The following is a 12,687-nucleotide window of genomic DNA, read 5'->3' as shown; positions in this document are numbered from 1 at the left end:
ATGGATAATACATCCATATCTGTACATGGATATCTGTACATCCACGCCTGGATCTGGTACGGGTAATACATCCATATCTGTACGTGGATATCTGTACATCCACGCCTGGATCTGGGATGGGTAATACATCCATATCTGTACATAGATATCTGTATATACACACCTGTATCTGGTACGGGTAATACATCCATATCTGTACGTGGATATCTGTATATCCACGCCTGGATCTGATATGGGTAATACATCCATATCTGTACATGGACATCTGTATATACACACCTGTATCTGGTACGGGTAATACAGCCATATCTGTACGTGGGTATCTACATCCACGCCTGGATCTGGGATGGGTAATACATCCATATCTGTACATGGACATCTGTACATCCACACCTGTATCTTGTATGGATAATACATCCATATCTGTACATGGGTATCTGTACATCCACGCCTGTATCTTGTATGGATAATACTGCACAGAATTATACACATACACAAACGAATGGGTATAAAAAATCCTGAAAAGTGAGTAACATCTATAGTCTGCTTCACAGTATTGTACTAATGTCAAGTTCCTGGCTTTGATATTATACTTTATTATATACAATGTCATCTTATAAAGGGTAAATGAAATCTTATATGCTATTTTTTGCAACTCCCTTGACTATATAATTATTTCAAAATTAAATATTTAAAATATACTGAATAGCAAAAATGATGGGGAGAATGGAAGTATACTGTTGTAAGCTTTTTACAGTACGCCTTAACATGGTATAATACTGAAGCCAAATTCTGACAAGTTAAAGACACACATTATAAACCCTAGAGTAAAATGTGCTAAAAAACAAGCAAACACACAGAAACAAGTAACCCTAATAATTCAAGTCCAATAGTAAGCCGATATAAAGCAAAATACTAATAATTAGTCAACTATTCCAAAAGAAGTCAGAAAAGGGGAAAATAGGGAAAAGAGGACAGAGCAAAGAACACAATGAAGACTTATTAAACGCAGTCATGTCAGTCAGCACAGTAAATGTAAAGAGCCCAGACAATCGAACTAAAAGACAGAGACTGAAAGACTGACATGCTGCTTAAAAGAGAAATGCTTCAAATATTAAGAAATAGTTTAAAAGTAACATAGAAAGATATACCATAATCATAATAAACTGTCTTCTAATAACAGACACACCCTACATTACACTTCTACAGGAGGAAAGGGTTTCCAAATTTTTTAAAAAGCACAAATCCTTTTAAGGAATAAAAATACAACACTTTACAACAGAAACAATGCACTTCTCTTTCAATGAACTCTGGTCAACTGCTTGCTAACCAGATATATAGACATCCCATGTGTTCACCCTTAATCCCACACAGGCGTGAGTGGCATTTTCCATTTCAGACTTTACAGAGAAACAAATCCTGAGTCCTGAAAGCAGGCACTCATTCCATCTGGCCAGTTCTTAGAATCAGCTCCAGCCGCACGGCCCCTGGAGACCACGACTCACCTGCGCCGCCCCCCAGCAGGAGGGAGTAGACGCGCTGCCGCACGGGCCGGTAGACAAAGGCCTGGCTGGGCAGGGCCTGGTCCGTGGCGTCCTCCAGGCTGTTGCTGCACTCCACCTCACCGCTGCTCATCACGCCGTACACCAGGTAGCTCTCCGCCTGGACGTGCTGTGCTCTGGCGACCTGCCCAACGGTTAAATGCAACTGGTTTCTCCTTGAAACAATACCATGACCTTCAGCAGGAAATCCAAGGCCTTCTAGGGCTCAGAGGTAGAGTAAATGTCACTCAAACTCAGGACGTCAAGCTGGCCTCTGTGTTTGCAGCTCAGAACTTTCTAGTACCGTTTTCCTCCTCCAATTTCCACCCCCCAACCAGACTTGTGACTAACCTCTGCCGTCACTCAGCATCCTGTCCACCTGACAGGGACAGAGGCTGCCCAGCGTTCCAGCCGCCCCGCTCCAGGCTCTCCAACCCACCCTTCACCCCAGCGACACTGTCTTCCTGGAAACAGAGGCCCAATCACTGCACTCAGGCCAGCTACCAGACTCTTCAGCCTGAGTTGAAGAAGCCCCATGAAGACCTCCATCTCCTCCTGTGCACCCCTTGTGGACACTCTGGGGCCCAACCTCCATGATGGAAACTGACCTCTTTCAGCCCTTCCCAAAAGCCACTTCCCAGTCTCTGCCCCCTGAGGTTCCCCTGAAGTGTCATCTCTCCAGAACCCTGTCATCCTCTTTGAACAAGAACTCACCTCCCTGACCTGAGGGGCTCAACTCACGTTTACCGTCCACTCGTTACCTTGCCTCATCTCTATTAAACCATAAATTCCCTGGGATTAGAAACCGCATCACCTTCATTCACCTGTTCAGTACTGTTTTACTGAGCAGAAACTGTGCCCGAGCACTCGCTTCTTTCTGCTCTGAATGCAGTGCAGTGTCAGCACTGGGAGGTGACGAGATGGATGATGTAAATGGATGCCACGCTCCCATTCAATGAGGAGTTGAGATCAGATGATCTGTAATAACCGACATACAGGTTTCATGTTTCTGCAAAGAACACTCTTACCACTGCAGGATAACTCTTCATAATTTAAATCCAGCCTACGCCTGATTGCATGTAAAATGTGCTCTGACAACCTGCAGGATTACCCTTCATAATTTAAATCTACCCTACCCCTGATGGCATGTAAAATGCGCTATGACAACAGCCTGGAGCATCAAAAACTCTGCACATCAGTGTCCTGCTACTAACGCAGGTGACCCGCTCGGTCACGCCCATTCACTCTGGTGACTTGAGTCTTAATACCGTCAGCGCCTGCCTCCTTCACATGTAAAATAGGTTTAACAAAGGTGCTGTCTTCACAGAACTATCCATGAGGATTAAATGAGCCAATACAGAGGCTGGCAAATAGTGCATGGCCAACAGGTGGCCACGACTGCTCTCTGGCTGGACATACTCCAGGGTCTATTTCATGGCTAAATGCTTCTTTAAATCAGGATGGCAGAGAAGCCAGCAGCTTTAAAGTCAGCAAGGATCCCAAAAGAGTTATTACTTGATGCTCTAACCACTCAAAGATCATTAGAATTAACATATTTCTCTGTAATGCCTCTTTTGATACAGAATCTATCAGAAACAATATAGTTAGATATTTCATGATTCTTTTAAGGTACAAGACCCTCTAATGTATTTTCCTATACCTTCTTACATTTCTTACTCTTTTTTTATTTCAAAAGAGTTAGAATTTTGACAAATTTATCTATAAAGTTATAACAAATTATATATTCACTGTATCGAAAAACTTTCAATTTTGGCAACTATACAGAGTTGAGATGTAACATTCTTTTCTGGGTGTACACAGGGTTTTCAGAGAAGTTTTCTACAATTATAATATTAATTCATTAACTAGCTCATCACCTCAGCATCTTTTATCTCTGCCCTTACTGCAGATATTATATAGCATTCCACACTTGGAAAAATTTTAACATATTCACCCAATCTGAAAATTCTAAAGCAAGAATTCAGTTTATCCAATTGCTGGAGGAAACAGCAATGGTTGTGTGCATGCACCCATGTAATTGCTACATTCAGCTACTTGGCAGGGAAGGACTTCTAGGGTAACCACATGTGGCCAAAATGCACATTTGAATTCTGGTTATCTATTGTCAGTGCTGGAAGATGCCACTGCAAAAAAATTTTTAAGGAATTTTTAAGGGGAATATAAGAAACTTCCAAGTTATTTTCGAAGCGACCTCTAAGCTCAAGAAGTCCGGGTGTCACTGATACAGGACACACTCTGTCCTCCCCCCACCCCCGCCGCCCCCCCCCCACTCCCTGCTCACAGGCCCAGGAGACTCTGCTGGGCTTTTTCCACCAGACTTCCAGAAAGAGCAACCCCATCCCCAGCTTCTGCCTTTTTTGCCTCCAAATTGCCACCAAATTCCTGTAAACTGACCTCCACCAAGCCCATGGTGACCACAGCTCTGTAGGCCCCCCAATCCTCCCAAGTGCCAATCCTGACAACCTCTGAGACTGGTTCATGGCCGCTGCGGCAGCGGGCAGACCCGCCTCCCTTCTCACCCATGAACCTGCCTCCCTGGGCCCTTGTCAGGTTACTCTCACCTTGCTCTCCTCCCCCTCGGACACCCTTCACCCCTCGGGCATCACTGCTTCTACCTGGAGGGTCTCCACTACACGCACAGCACACATCTTACGCCTCACAGGGTCCCTGTGAGGCCTGCCTTCTGTTCAGCTCAGGCCAAGCCCCACCCCAACGGCCTGAGCACAGGAGCTTCACCCGCACAGCAGGGTTCTCTTCTGAAACACTGCCTGAGTTGCTTCTTTTACTCCAGTTCCATTTCCCTAATTCCAGCTCATAGCCACACCGGTCCATTCTCTGCTGTGTTTCAGAACCTCCACTTGCTATCCCATGCCTCCTAAAAAAGGATAAGAACTAAGTCCCAAACTCCCTCAGCACACACATGCTTGCCCTCTGTGGCTGGACCTAACTTTTCTGGACTTCCCTTGGAGGAAACTGGGTGAGACGCCAGGCTGCCCGTGAACACAGTGGATGCCCAGTGGGTATGGGGCAAGCACAGGGAATGCAGTCAGGGTGCGTGAGGCAGAGCCCAGAAGGGACAGGTGCGAGGCACACAGACGGAAGTGAGATCTGGGGACCGGCAGGAACCAGAGCAAAACAGAAGCGAGCCTGGAGTGGTGCTGGAGGTGTGGCATGGGAGTTCTCTGAGTCCTGGGCTGGACAAAAAGCAGATACCACCCAAGTCTTAAGTAAGACTCTGAGCAGGGCGGCTCCCTTTCAGACTCTTCTGTTCTCCCGCTTCCCAACTTCTGACCACGACGCGTCCCTCTCCCAGTGCCGATGGACTTTCAGGCCCCAGGGAAGGTGGGTTCGATCTTGTGAAGCGTGGAAGGCTTGGGCTCAAACTCGGGGTCTATAAGAATTAGCTGTGTGATCACTGCAGGCATGTCATTTAGCCTTGGCACACCCACGGCCTCACGTGAGCAGGAGACCAGGGTGTCCAGCAACAGAGCTGTGTTAGTGGAGACAGTGAGGAACGGCCCGAGAACCAGGAACAGCTATGCAGAGGTGTGTCACTGGAGAGCCAGCGGCGTAACCAAACTGAACACCGAAGCCGAACGCCTTCCTCTCCCTTCTCCGCGGGCTGTGCTGCGGCCCTCCTGTCTCCAGGCCGTCACGTCCCACCGCCCACTGCTTGTCGGGACCTCCGCGTGCGGGTCCACCGCCAACCTTCCCTGAGTGTTCACTCACATTCTTTTCCCTCTAAAAGGCAGTTAAGAATGTTCCAGGTAGAATAAATTTCTTAACTTAATACTTTTTCATGTATAACTCTCTTGAAACATGCATCACATTCTACCTCTCACTGTAATTTCCTGTGATGAGAAGCTACCCTGTCTGTTACAAGGCAGGTGACAGAGAGCGGGGACCAATGCTTGCAGCTGTACAGGAGGGAGGGGAGACGTCCCTGAGAGAGAGCACAGAAGCACAAGAGGCAGAGAACACTCCCTGAGACGTGGCAGGGCAGGCCACGAGCTTGGAGCGACAAAAACAGACAAGGCCAGGCCCTCACAGAACCGCCCGGTCTGGAAGGAAAGACCTGAACCAGAGAGGACATTCCGGGGCACCTGCGGCAAACATCAGCCACTCACACAGGGTGGGCAGCCTCTCTGGGTGTGTGACGGCAAAGCCCAGCAGGCACTGACCAGCGGAGGGGCCGGAGGGCCGTCCAGGAGAGGGGCAGGTACGGCTGGAGCAGCTGGGGATAGGCCAGCTCTGTGCAGGTCACCACTTCCCTCTGAAGAGCTAGGAGATGCTAATCAAGGCTTTGCTTCTGTGTGCAGCATGACAAAGGGGCTGCAAGGGCCAAAGTCTGTTTAGGAAGGGTTCTCAGATGTCTACAGTCGTCCACGCAGGGCGGTGAGAGCCCAGGGTGGTAAGAGCCACTGAAGAGATCAAAGTAACAAGCCTTGAGAGACTGGTTATGAAAATGGGAGAGATGTTCCCAGGTTTTTAACTTGTGAAAGATGGCGACCCTCAATGCAACAACAATGAAAAGCTGTAAGTAAAGTCCTATTTGGCTCTGCACTTGCTGAGAAGCCTCAGGGCATTAGTGTCCACACGCACTTTCTCTGTAACCTAAGGATAACGAGAGGTTTCAATAAGATAACAGATACACTGCAAGTAGACAGAACTTACACAGAGCAGGCAGTTCATGAACAGTGGCCCTCCTTCAAAAACTATCAAGGCTCTGTATCACTTTCAGGATGACCTTCAAATCCCTAGGGTGGCATGCAGGAACATCCACCATCTGGCTGCATCTGTGCTTCCCAGTTATCTTCTCCTTACTTAGCCCTTCACACCCCAGGCCTCAGCTACTTGTCCCAGGGCTCTGCTGAGGGCACAGGTCCCATCTCTGCCTGTTCACAGCAAACCTCGGGAGTAGGAAGGCCTGGCTCCAGTTGTAACTACTCCTCTGGGGACTTCTCTCTGTCTTTAACCCACAGTGATCATACTCTTTCAAGTCCCTAGCACTCTGTAACAGCCATGGAACAACACGAGATGGAGTTCACAATGTAGGTCTTCACATATATTGTGAAGCTCCTAGCTAAACTCAAGGGTTTGGCTCTGTGGCCCCCACTGTGTCTTAACCACTGCAGGCAGTCAATAAATATTCACTGACAAATCCATCACTGGGTACATTTTCAATCATGACATATTAGATTTGAGTGGGCATGTGCACCTACCTTTAAGATTTCAGGATCTGTAACCATAGTTACTTGATGCTTGGCTTCAGGCCCCGTATTTACAGGGTCTTCGTGTTTAACTTCAGTGTTTGTACACATGGGTGCTTCTAGGTTAAATTCAGGGTCTGTACCTACAGGTAATTTCTGCTTGGATTCAGGGTCCATACACATGGGAACTTCCTGCTTAGATTCAGGATCTGAACTCATGGACAGTATCTGCTTGTCCAAAGTTACTACATCTTTAGGTTTTTGGATAAACCATGGAGATTTCTGTCCTGGCAAAAGATACGATGTTACTCCTTTATAAAAAAGAGCTTTGTTTGGTCCCAAAGGTAGCATCTCTTCCAGCTTTTTCTCACCTTGATGCAACCGAAGAACCTTAGATATGTGGTCTGCTACAGCTAAGATAATGTTACCTCTTCTATCACAGTTCTCTTTCACAGAGGTATAGGACGTCAAGCACTTGTACCGAAAGCTCTCAAACATGCCTTCGGGGACGACGTCATTGCCAAGCAGGCAGGCCAGCAGGGGCAAGTCGGCCAGGCTGAGCCCGAGGCTCTGACAGAGCTTCTCCCGGCAGAGCATGACGGTGTCCAGGCTGTCCAGGGAGAGCTCACTGATGGAGAAGTAGGGACAGGTGTCATAGATTAAGTAGTCAGTGTCTTCTCCAAGAATCCCAAGACAGTTGTTCTGGAAGCCATAGGAGGCCACCTCGTAGTCAGCCTCCTGTAACGAGCACAGAGTTTCCTGACCCAGGGCCTTCAAAGCAAACCTCGTAAATATGGCCAGCCCCGAGGGGATGAAGAACATGTTTCTGCCCGGCTGCTCCCTGTGGGACTTGATGTAGTGGAAGATCTTGGCTATCTCCCTATTGTTTTTGAGTCTGCGTTTCACCCACTCGTCTCTCTTGGACTGCTCCACCATGCCATCAAAGAAGAAGATCAGCTTGATGCCAACAGCGGTAAAAGTTCTCACGAATTCTCGCAAAGAAGAATAGTATTCCCTCCACTGTCCACCGCAGATCCAAGACTCCGGCGTGTACCAGTACCTGAGGCAGCACATGGCATCGACCACGACGGTAGGGGTCCCTCCAGGGTGCTGGCTTCGGTGGCGTTCCGCCAGCTCCTTGAAATTTACTACCGTACATACATGTGGGCAGCTACTTGCCACAAACCCATGCAAACCTCTCACACCCATAATGGAACTCCTGGGAAGGATCTAAAAAGGAAAAGAAATGAGTGAATATGGTGTCATCATCAGACACATGGCACCTTTCAAAGCAAACACAGTCAAAGTTTCACATTCCCTCTGTTCTCATCATAACATAGGGCATGTCATGCTCTCAGGAGCCCGAAAGCCCTCCTCGCACATACCCGCAGGACTGGGCCTGAGTGAGGCGCTGACTCGGACTTCTACCAGGACAGTGCAGGGCAGGGCTCTCTTACGATTTTCACTATGACTATTATTCAAGAGATTTCTCAACAAAGTTTGAAAACAGGTTAATAGTTTCAAAGAAGCAATGCTTCGCATCTAGGACTGCAAATAGAAGTTAATTTTGAAAACTTAAAATGTAAAACTGGTACATGCAACGCTGATGTTTCTTAAAATAATTTTGCTGAGTGAAGGAAGCTGGACCAAGGCGCACACGCTGCTGTCAGCGCCTTAGCCGCCCGAGCGCCGAGCTGTCGCAGGGGCCAGAGCCCTGGGGTCGTCTGCGGTGGGGCAGGAGGGGGTACAGACACCGCGGAGGCAAAGTATAGACATGTTCACTACCTTGGCTGTGGGGCAGTCTCACAGGTGAACACAGGCTTGAAGTTTCCCGCACATCAATATACCTCAATAAAGCCGTTAAAAAGACTACGTGAAAATTCTCTAGGCCAAATATCTGCAACATTTGAGATGATGACTGACTGACGTTAGATGAAAAACTATCTGTTCTAAAATGTAAAAACACACAACAAAATAGTTCAAAGAGTTAGAATTCACAATCTGGAAAAAAAAAATTAAGCAGAGTCCTTTATATGAGTACGATGTCCTTGCACATAATAAAAGACACCCATCGTGGTCAGACATCCTTAATCTTAACAGCTTATTCTTCTCATCAAGGCTTCCTGTCCTCTGATAAAACAAAAGAATCCTTATCATGCAAAGAGCAGCAGAGAGGAAACGGCCCTCTCCCAGGCCAGGGGCTGAGGGCAACCGCCCCAGCTGCCTCCACACAGCAGAACCAGCTCCTGCCCACCGCCTGCCAGACAGCACTGGGCACTCAAAACACACGTCTCTACTCTTCAAAACCACTCTGGTGGGTAAAAATTATAAGCCCTATTTCGCAAATGAAGAAATTATAAGCAAATTACTAGGCTGGGAAAAGGCCCCCTTGTGGATTCCCTGCTGAGAAGGTACACCTGTTAAGGGACAGTGGCCTCTGACAGAATTTAAAGCTATCGACGTAACTGCTGCTAATAATATAATAAACACAGGGCTTCCCTGGTGGCTCAGACAGTAAAGAACCCACCTGCAATATAGAAGACGTGGGTTCAATCCTTGGGTTGGGAAGATCCTCTGTAGAGGGGAATGGCTACCCACTCCAGTATTCTTGCCTTGCCTGGAGAATTCCACGGGCAGAGCAGCATGGTGGGCTACAGTCCACAGGGTCGCAAAGAGTCGGCCGTGACTGAGCGACTAACACTTCCACTTTTCCCTGGTGGCTCAGCAGTAAAGAATCTGCCTGCCAATGCAGGAGACACGGGTTCAAACCCTGGGTCAGGAAGATACCCTAGAGATGGAAATGACAACCCACTCCAGTATTCTTGTCTGGAAAATCCCATAGACAGACGAGACTGGCAGGCTATAGTCCACGGGGTCACAAGTCGGACATGACTTAGTGACTACACAACAATGATAAAGAATATCTAAAAACCAAGTGGACACAAATAGCACATTTAAGCTGAAACTGAGTGAGGCCATCTCAGTAAGCTGTCAGACATGATGGGCCCACATATCCCAAACCACTGCAGACCTCCTGATGGCACTGGGCTGGCCTGGGAAGGTGTGTGTGTTTCTGATGCAGAAGATGGACTTCACAGAACAACCACCTCAACCACAAGGCAGTTCCCCAGGCAGGGCCCTGGGCCTGGGGGGGAAGCGGATATGATTCAGAACATAAAGAAGGGCTGTCAGACTGGACAAAAACCAAACTGGAATTTTTTTTAAAAAAGGAAAGGTTTGTGGAAGATGAGAGGACCCAAGGCAGACCTTACCCAGCGGGAGTTTGACTCTTCCTCTACTGTGAATGGAGATCTGCTTCTTCCTTGGCCCGTGTGGGGTCTGGGGACCCTCCCACCAAGCCCGCAAGGAGACGCTCTCCTCTCCCACCCACAGATGCAGCCCGTTTGTCCGCAGCCCTGTCTCGTTTGCCTTGGCTGCCTTCCCTCACTAATAGAAAGACTATTTTGTTTCAAGCATTTTTCTACTAAAACTGCAAGTGACAACACTGAGTTTCTTGAAACACTCTCCTCTTTATTTTGCAAGAAGTCCGGCTCAGCCTCTGCTTTGATTTCATTCAAATGATTTTCCTCCTTGCTTACCCCAGTAGTAAAAAGCTCACTATTTTTTTAAACAGGTACTGGTTTTTCCTGTATTTTACACTGCCAATTTCTCACAGTTTGAATCACAAATTACCTCAGGAATGAGCTCTTCTAAGGTCTTTACAAAGAAAATTTTGGATAGGCAAAGATTTGGGAACTTGGGACATTGGAGGATGCCTTCTGGCATTTCAGGTCTCCTAAGCGTGACTGCAGTGTTAACCTGCCATCAATGCAGTGTGTGGTGTGAAAAGAAATGCTTAAAAAGAGAATCTGTGAATATTACCTTGTTAAATAACTTTCTTCTTAAGGATTTACATTCTTTAAAGGTAGTTTTTAAGATGGCTGCAAATAAATATATAAAATACACATTGCAAAATTACATCTATATACACACATACACATATATAAAGTTTTACTTATTCTACCTGCAAAGTATACAGGAAACTGCCATTACCTAGGTAACTACTGTTTGGAAAGAAAACAAAAGTTAGTCTCATCGGGGAGGAGTCTTACTGCCCAGAGGAGAATCTGGGGATCCCGCCCATCAGTGCAGGCCTCGGGGCAGGTGTCACCCCATTATCCCTAACACCCAGCAGACGCAGGTACATGAGGCCTGGCAAGCATCTGTGAGGAAACAGACAGATGAAGGCATCACAGGGCAGGTATATAAAGAGAAACCAGGAACCAGCAAGTTTACAGACTCCAGCTGTGGGCAAAGAAAGACTGCAAACCAGAGTCTGACTTGGAGAGAAGGAGTCAGGGCAGGAGAGTTCAGGAAGGAGCCACGCGGTGCACAAGCGGAGCGGGGTGGGGGCCGCAAAGGGGGACCAGGGGGACGCCTTCTTCTGCTCACATCCAGCTCAGTCCCAAAGTCCTGGGTGACGAGTAACTGAGGCCTGGAGAGAAGAGGCGAGAAACCCAGAAACTCCTTTATTTACCATCTTTCTACTGACAACACGTAGGAAAAATGGAGAGGCAGGCCTCACCAAACAACACATACACCCCTACCTGCTACTGAGAGATCAAAGGTGACATACGGAGGGTCACTCAGAGCACAGGACAGTGGGCCCACGACAGCCCTGGGCACACTCCCCACGGACCACGGACAGCTCCGGGCACACCCCCCCCCACGGACCACAGACAGCCCCAGGCACACTCCCCATGGACCACGGACAGTCCAGGGCACAGAAATAAAACCATAACCTCTCGATAGATCTATATCAGACAAAAATAATGTCTCTACAAGACAAAAATCTACAAATTAACATGTAACATCATGATATTAAGGTGGTGGTGAAAAAATACCACAACTTTGATATTCCAAAGGGAATGACTAGCATCTGAAGATACCTAACTAATGCCTACAGTAGGGATGAGTTCACCAACACCTGCCCAGCGATAAGGAGGTTGAAATAGCATACAGTGACGTAGCCAAAAGACTTAATAAGTAAAAGAGCACTTACGAGAGAAATGTCTTTACATCTTCCCCTAATAATAACATACTTTTCCTAACAGACTGCTCCTCTTCCTAGAAAGTAGAAACTTTATTTGGTACAAACATGCAGTTATTCCAGATTAGGATAAAGGATAGACAAGGTATAGTAGCTGTCTTGAAATAAATATACTCCTAAGCAGTATTATTTTAAAATTCCTTTACCCTGCCTATATCCCCTAGCCCGTATCCTCCTCTCCTCTAATTTGGAGACACTCCATCACAAACTTTCACTTTAAAGATAGTTTGCCATCTCTCTTGAGCCTTCAACACTGGAGTCCATTCACTGTGTATCGATGACAGAACTTTTGAGGTGCACTGTTCAACTGTTAAAATAGTAACTGTAAAAAAATTTAAAAAATAAATAAAATAGTAACCATGACCCCTTCAGTCAGGCCCAAACTGGTGCATAATACATGGTACAAGGAATATTTATGTATTTTTGGAATTTTATAATATTTAGTAAGAGTATATGAAAGGATTGCTACTGTATCAAAATATTCTCTTTCAGTTTAGTCTATCCTGGATATGTACTAAAGGATGTTACCACCCGAGAAGAGTGCTTTTATAGAAAGTGCAGATTTTGTTATTTTACTTTGTACATGGGTTTTTACTTTTGCCTGAAAGCATTTTTCTTTCATACTAATGATAACATCTGACACTACTTAGAAGCTGAAAGTTTAGAGGGAAGGATGGTATTTTCAAGATCTTCTCAAGCATATTATGAATATGAGAGAAACCAGTGGGCACCTGATATGCTCAGTCTAAATATGTTACTGGTTATATGTATTTTGTCCAGTGCCATTCATCTGGAACATTATTGC

The 12,687-nt window shown here is 46.7% G+C and overlaps 1 protein-coding gene across 1 annotated transcript in view; it reads right to left on the bottom strand.

Annotated features, from left to right (window-relative positions):
* The window catches only part of FAM120B (family with sequence similarity 120B), a 26,594-nt gene extending 17,247 nt beyond the window's left edge, over positions 1-9,347 (bottom strand). The window contains exons 1-3 of the mRNA XM_043457110.1: positions 9,300-9,347; positions 6,785-8,002; positions 1,506-1,686 (exon numbers count right to left, since the gene is read on the bottom strand). Of these exons, the coding sequence (XP_043313045.1) occupies positions 1,506-1,686; positions 6,785-7,981 (1,378 nt within the window). The 5' untranslated portion in view covers positions 7,982-8,002; positions 9,300-9,347. The remainder of the gene's footprint in view (positions 1-1,505; positions 1,687-6,784; positions 8,003-9,299) is intronic.
* Positions 9,348-12,687: the final 3,340 nt, after the last annotated feature.

This window comes from Cervus canadensis, chromosome 33 (genome assembly GCF_019320065.1).
Source record: "Cervus canadensis isolate Bull #8, Minnesota chromosome 33, ASM1932006v1, whole genome shotgun sequence".
In the NCBI taxonomy this organism is placed as follows: Eukaryota; Metazoa; Chordata; class Mammalia; order Artiodactyla; family Cervidae; genus Cervus; species Cervus canadensis.
Note: the sequence above shows the minus strand (reverse complement) of the source record. Positions and strands in the feature narration are given on the sequence as shown.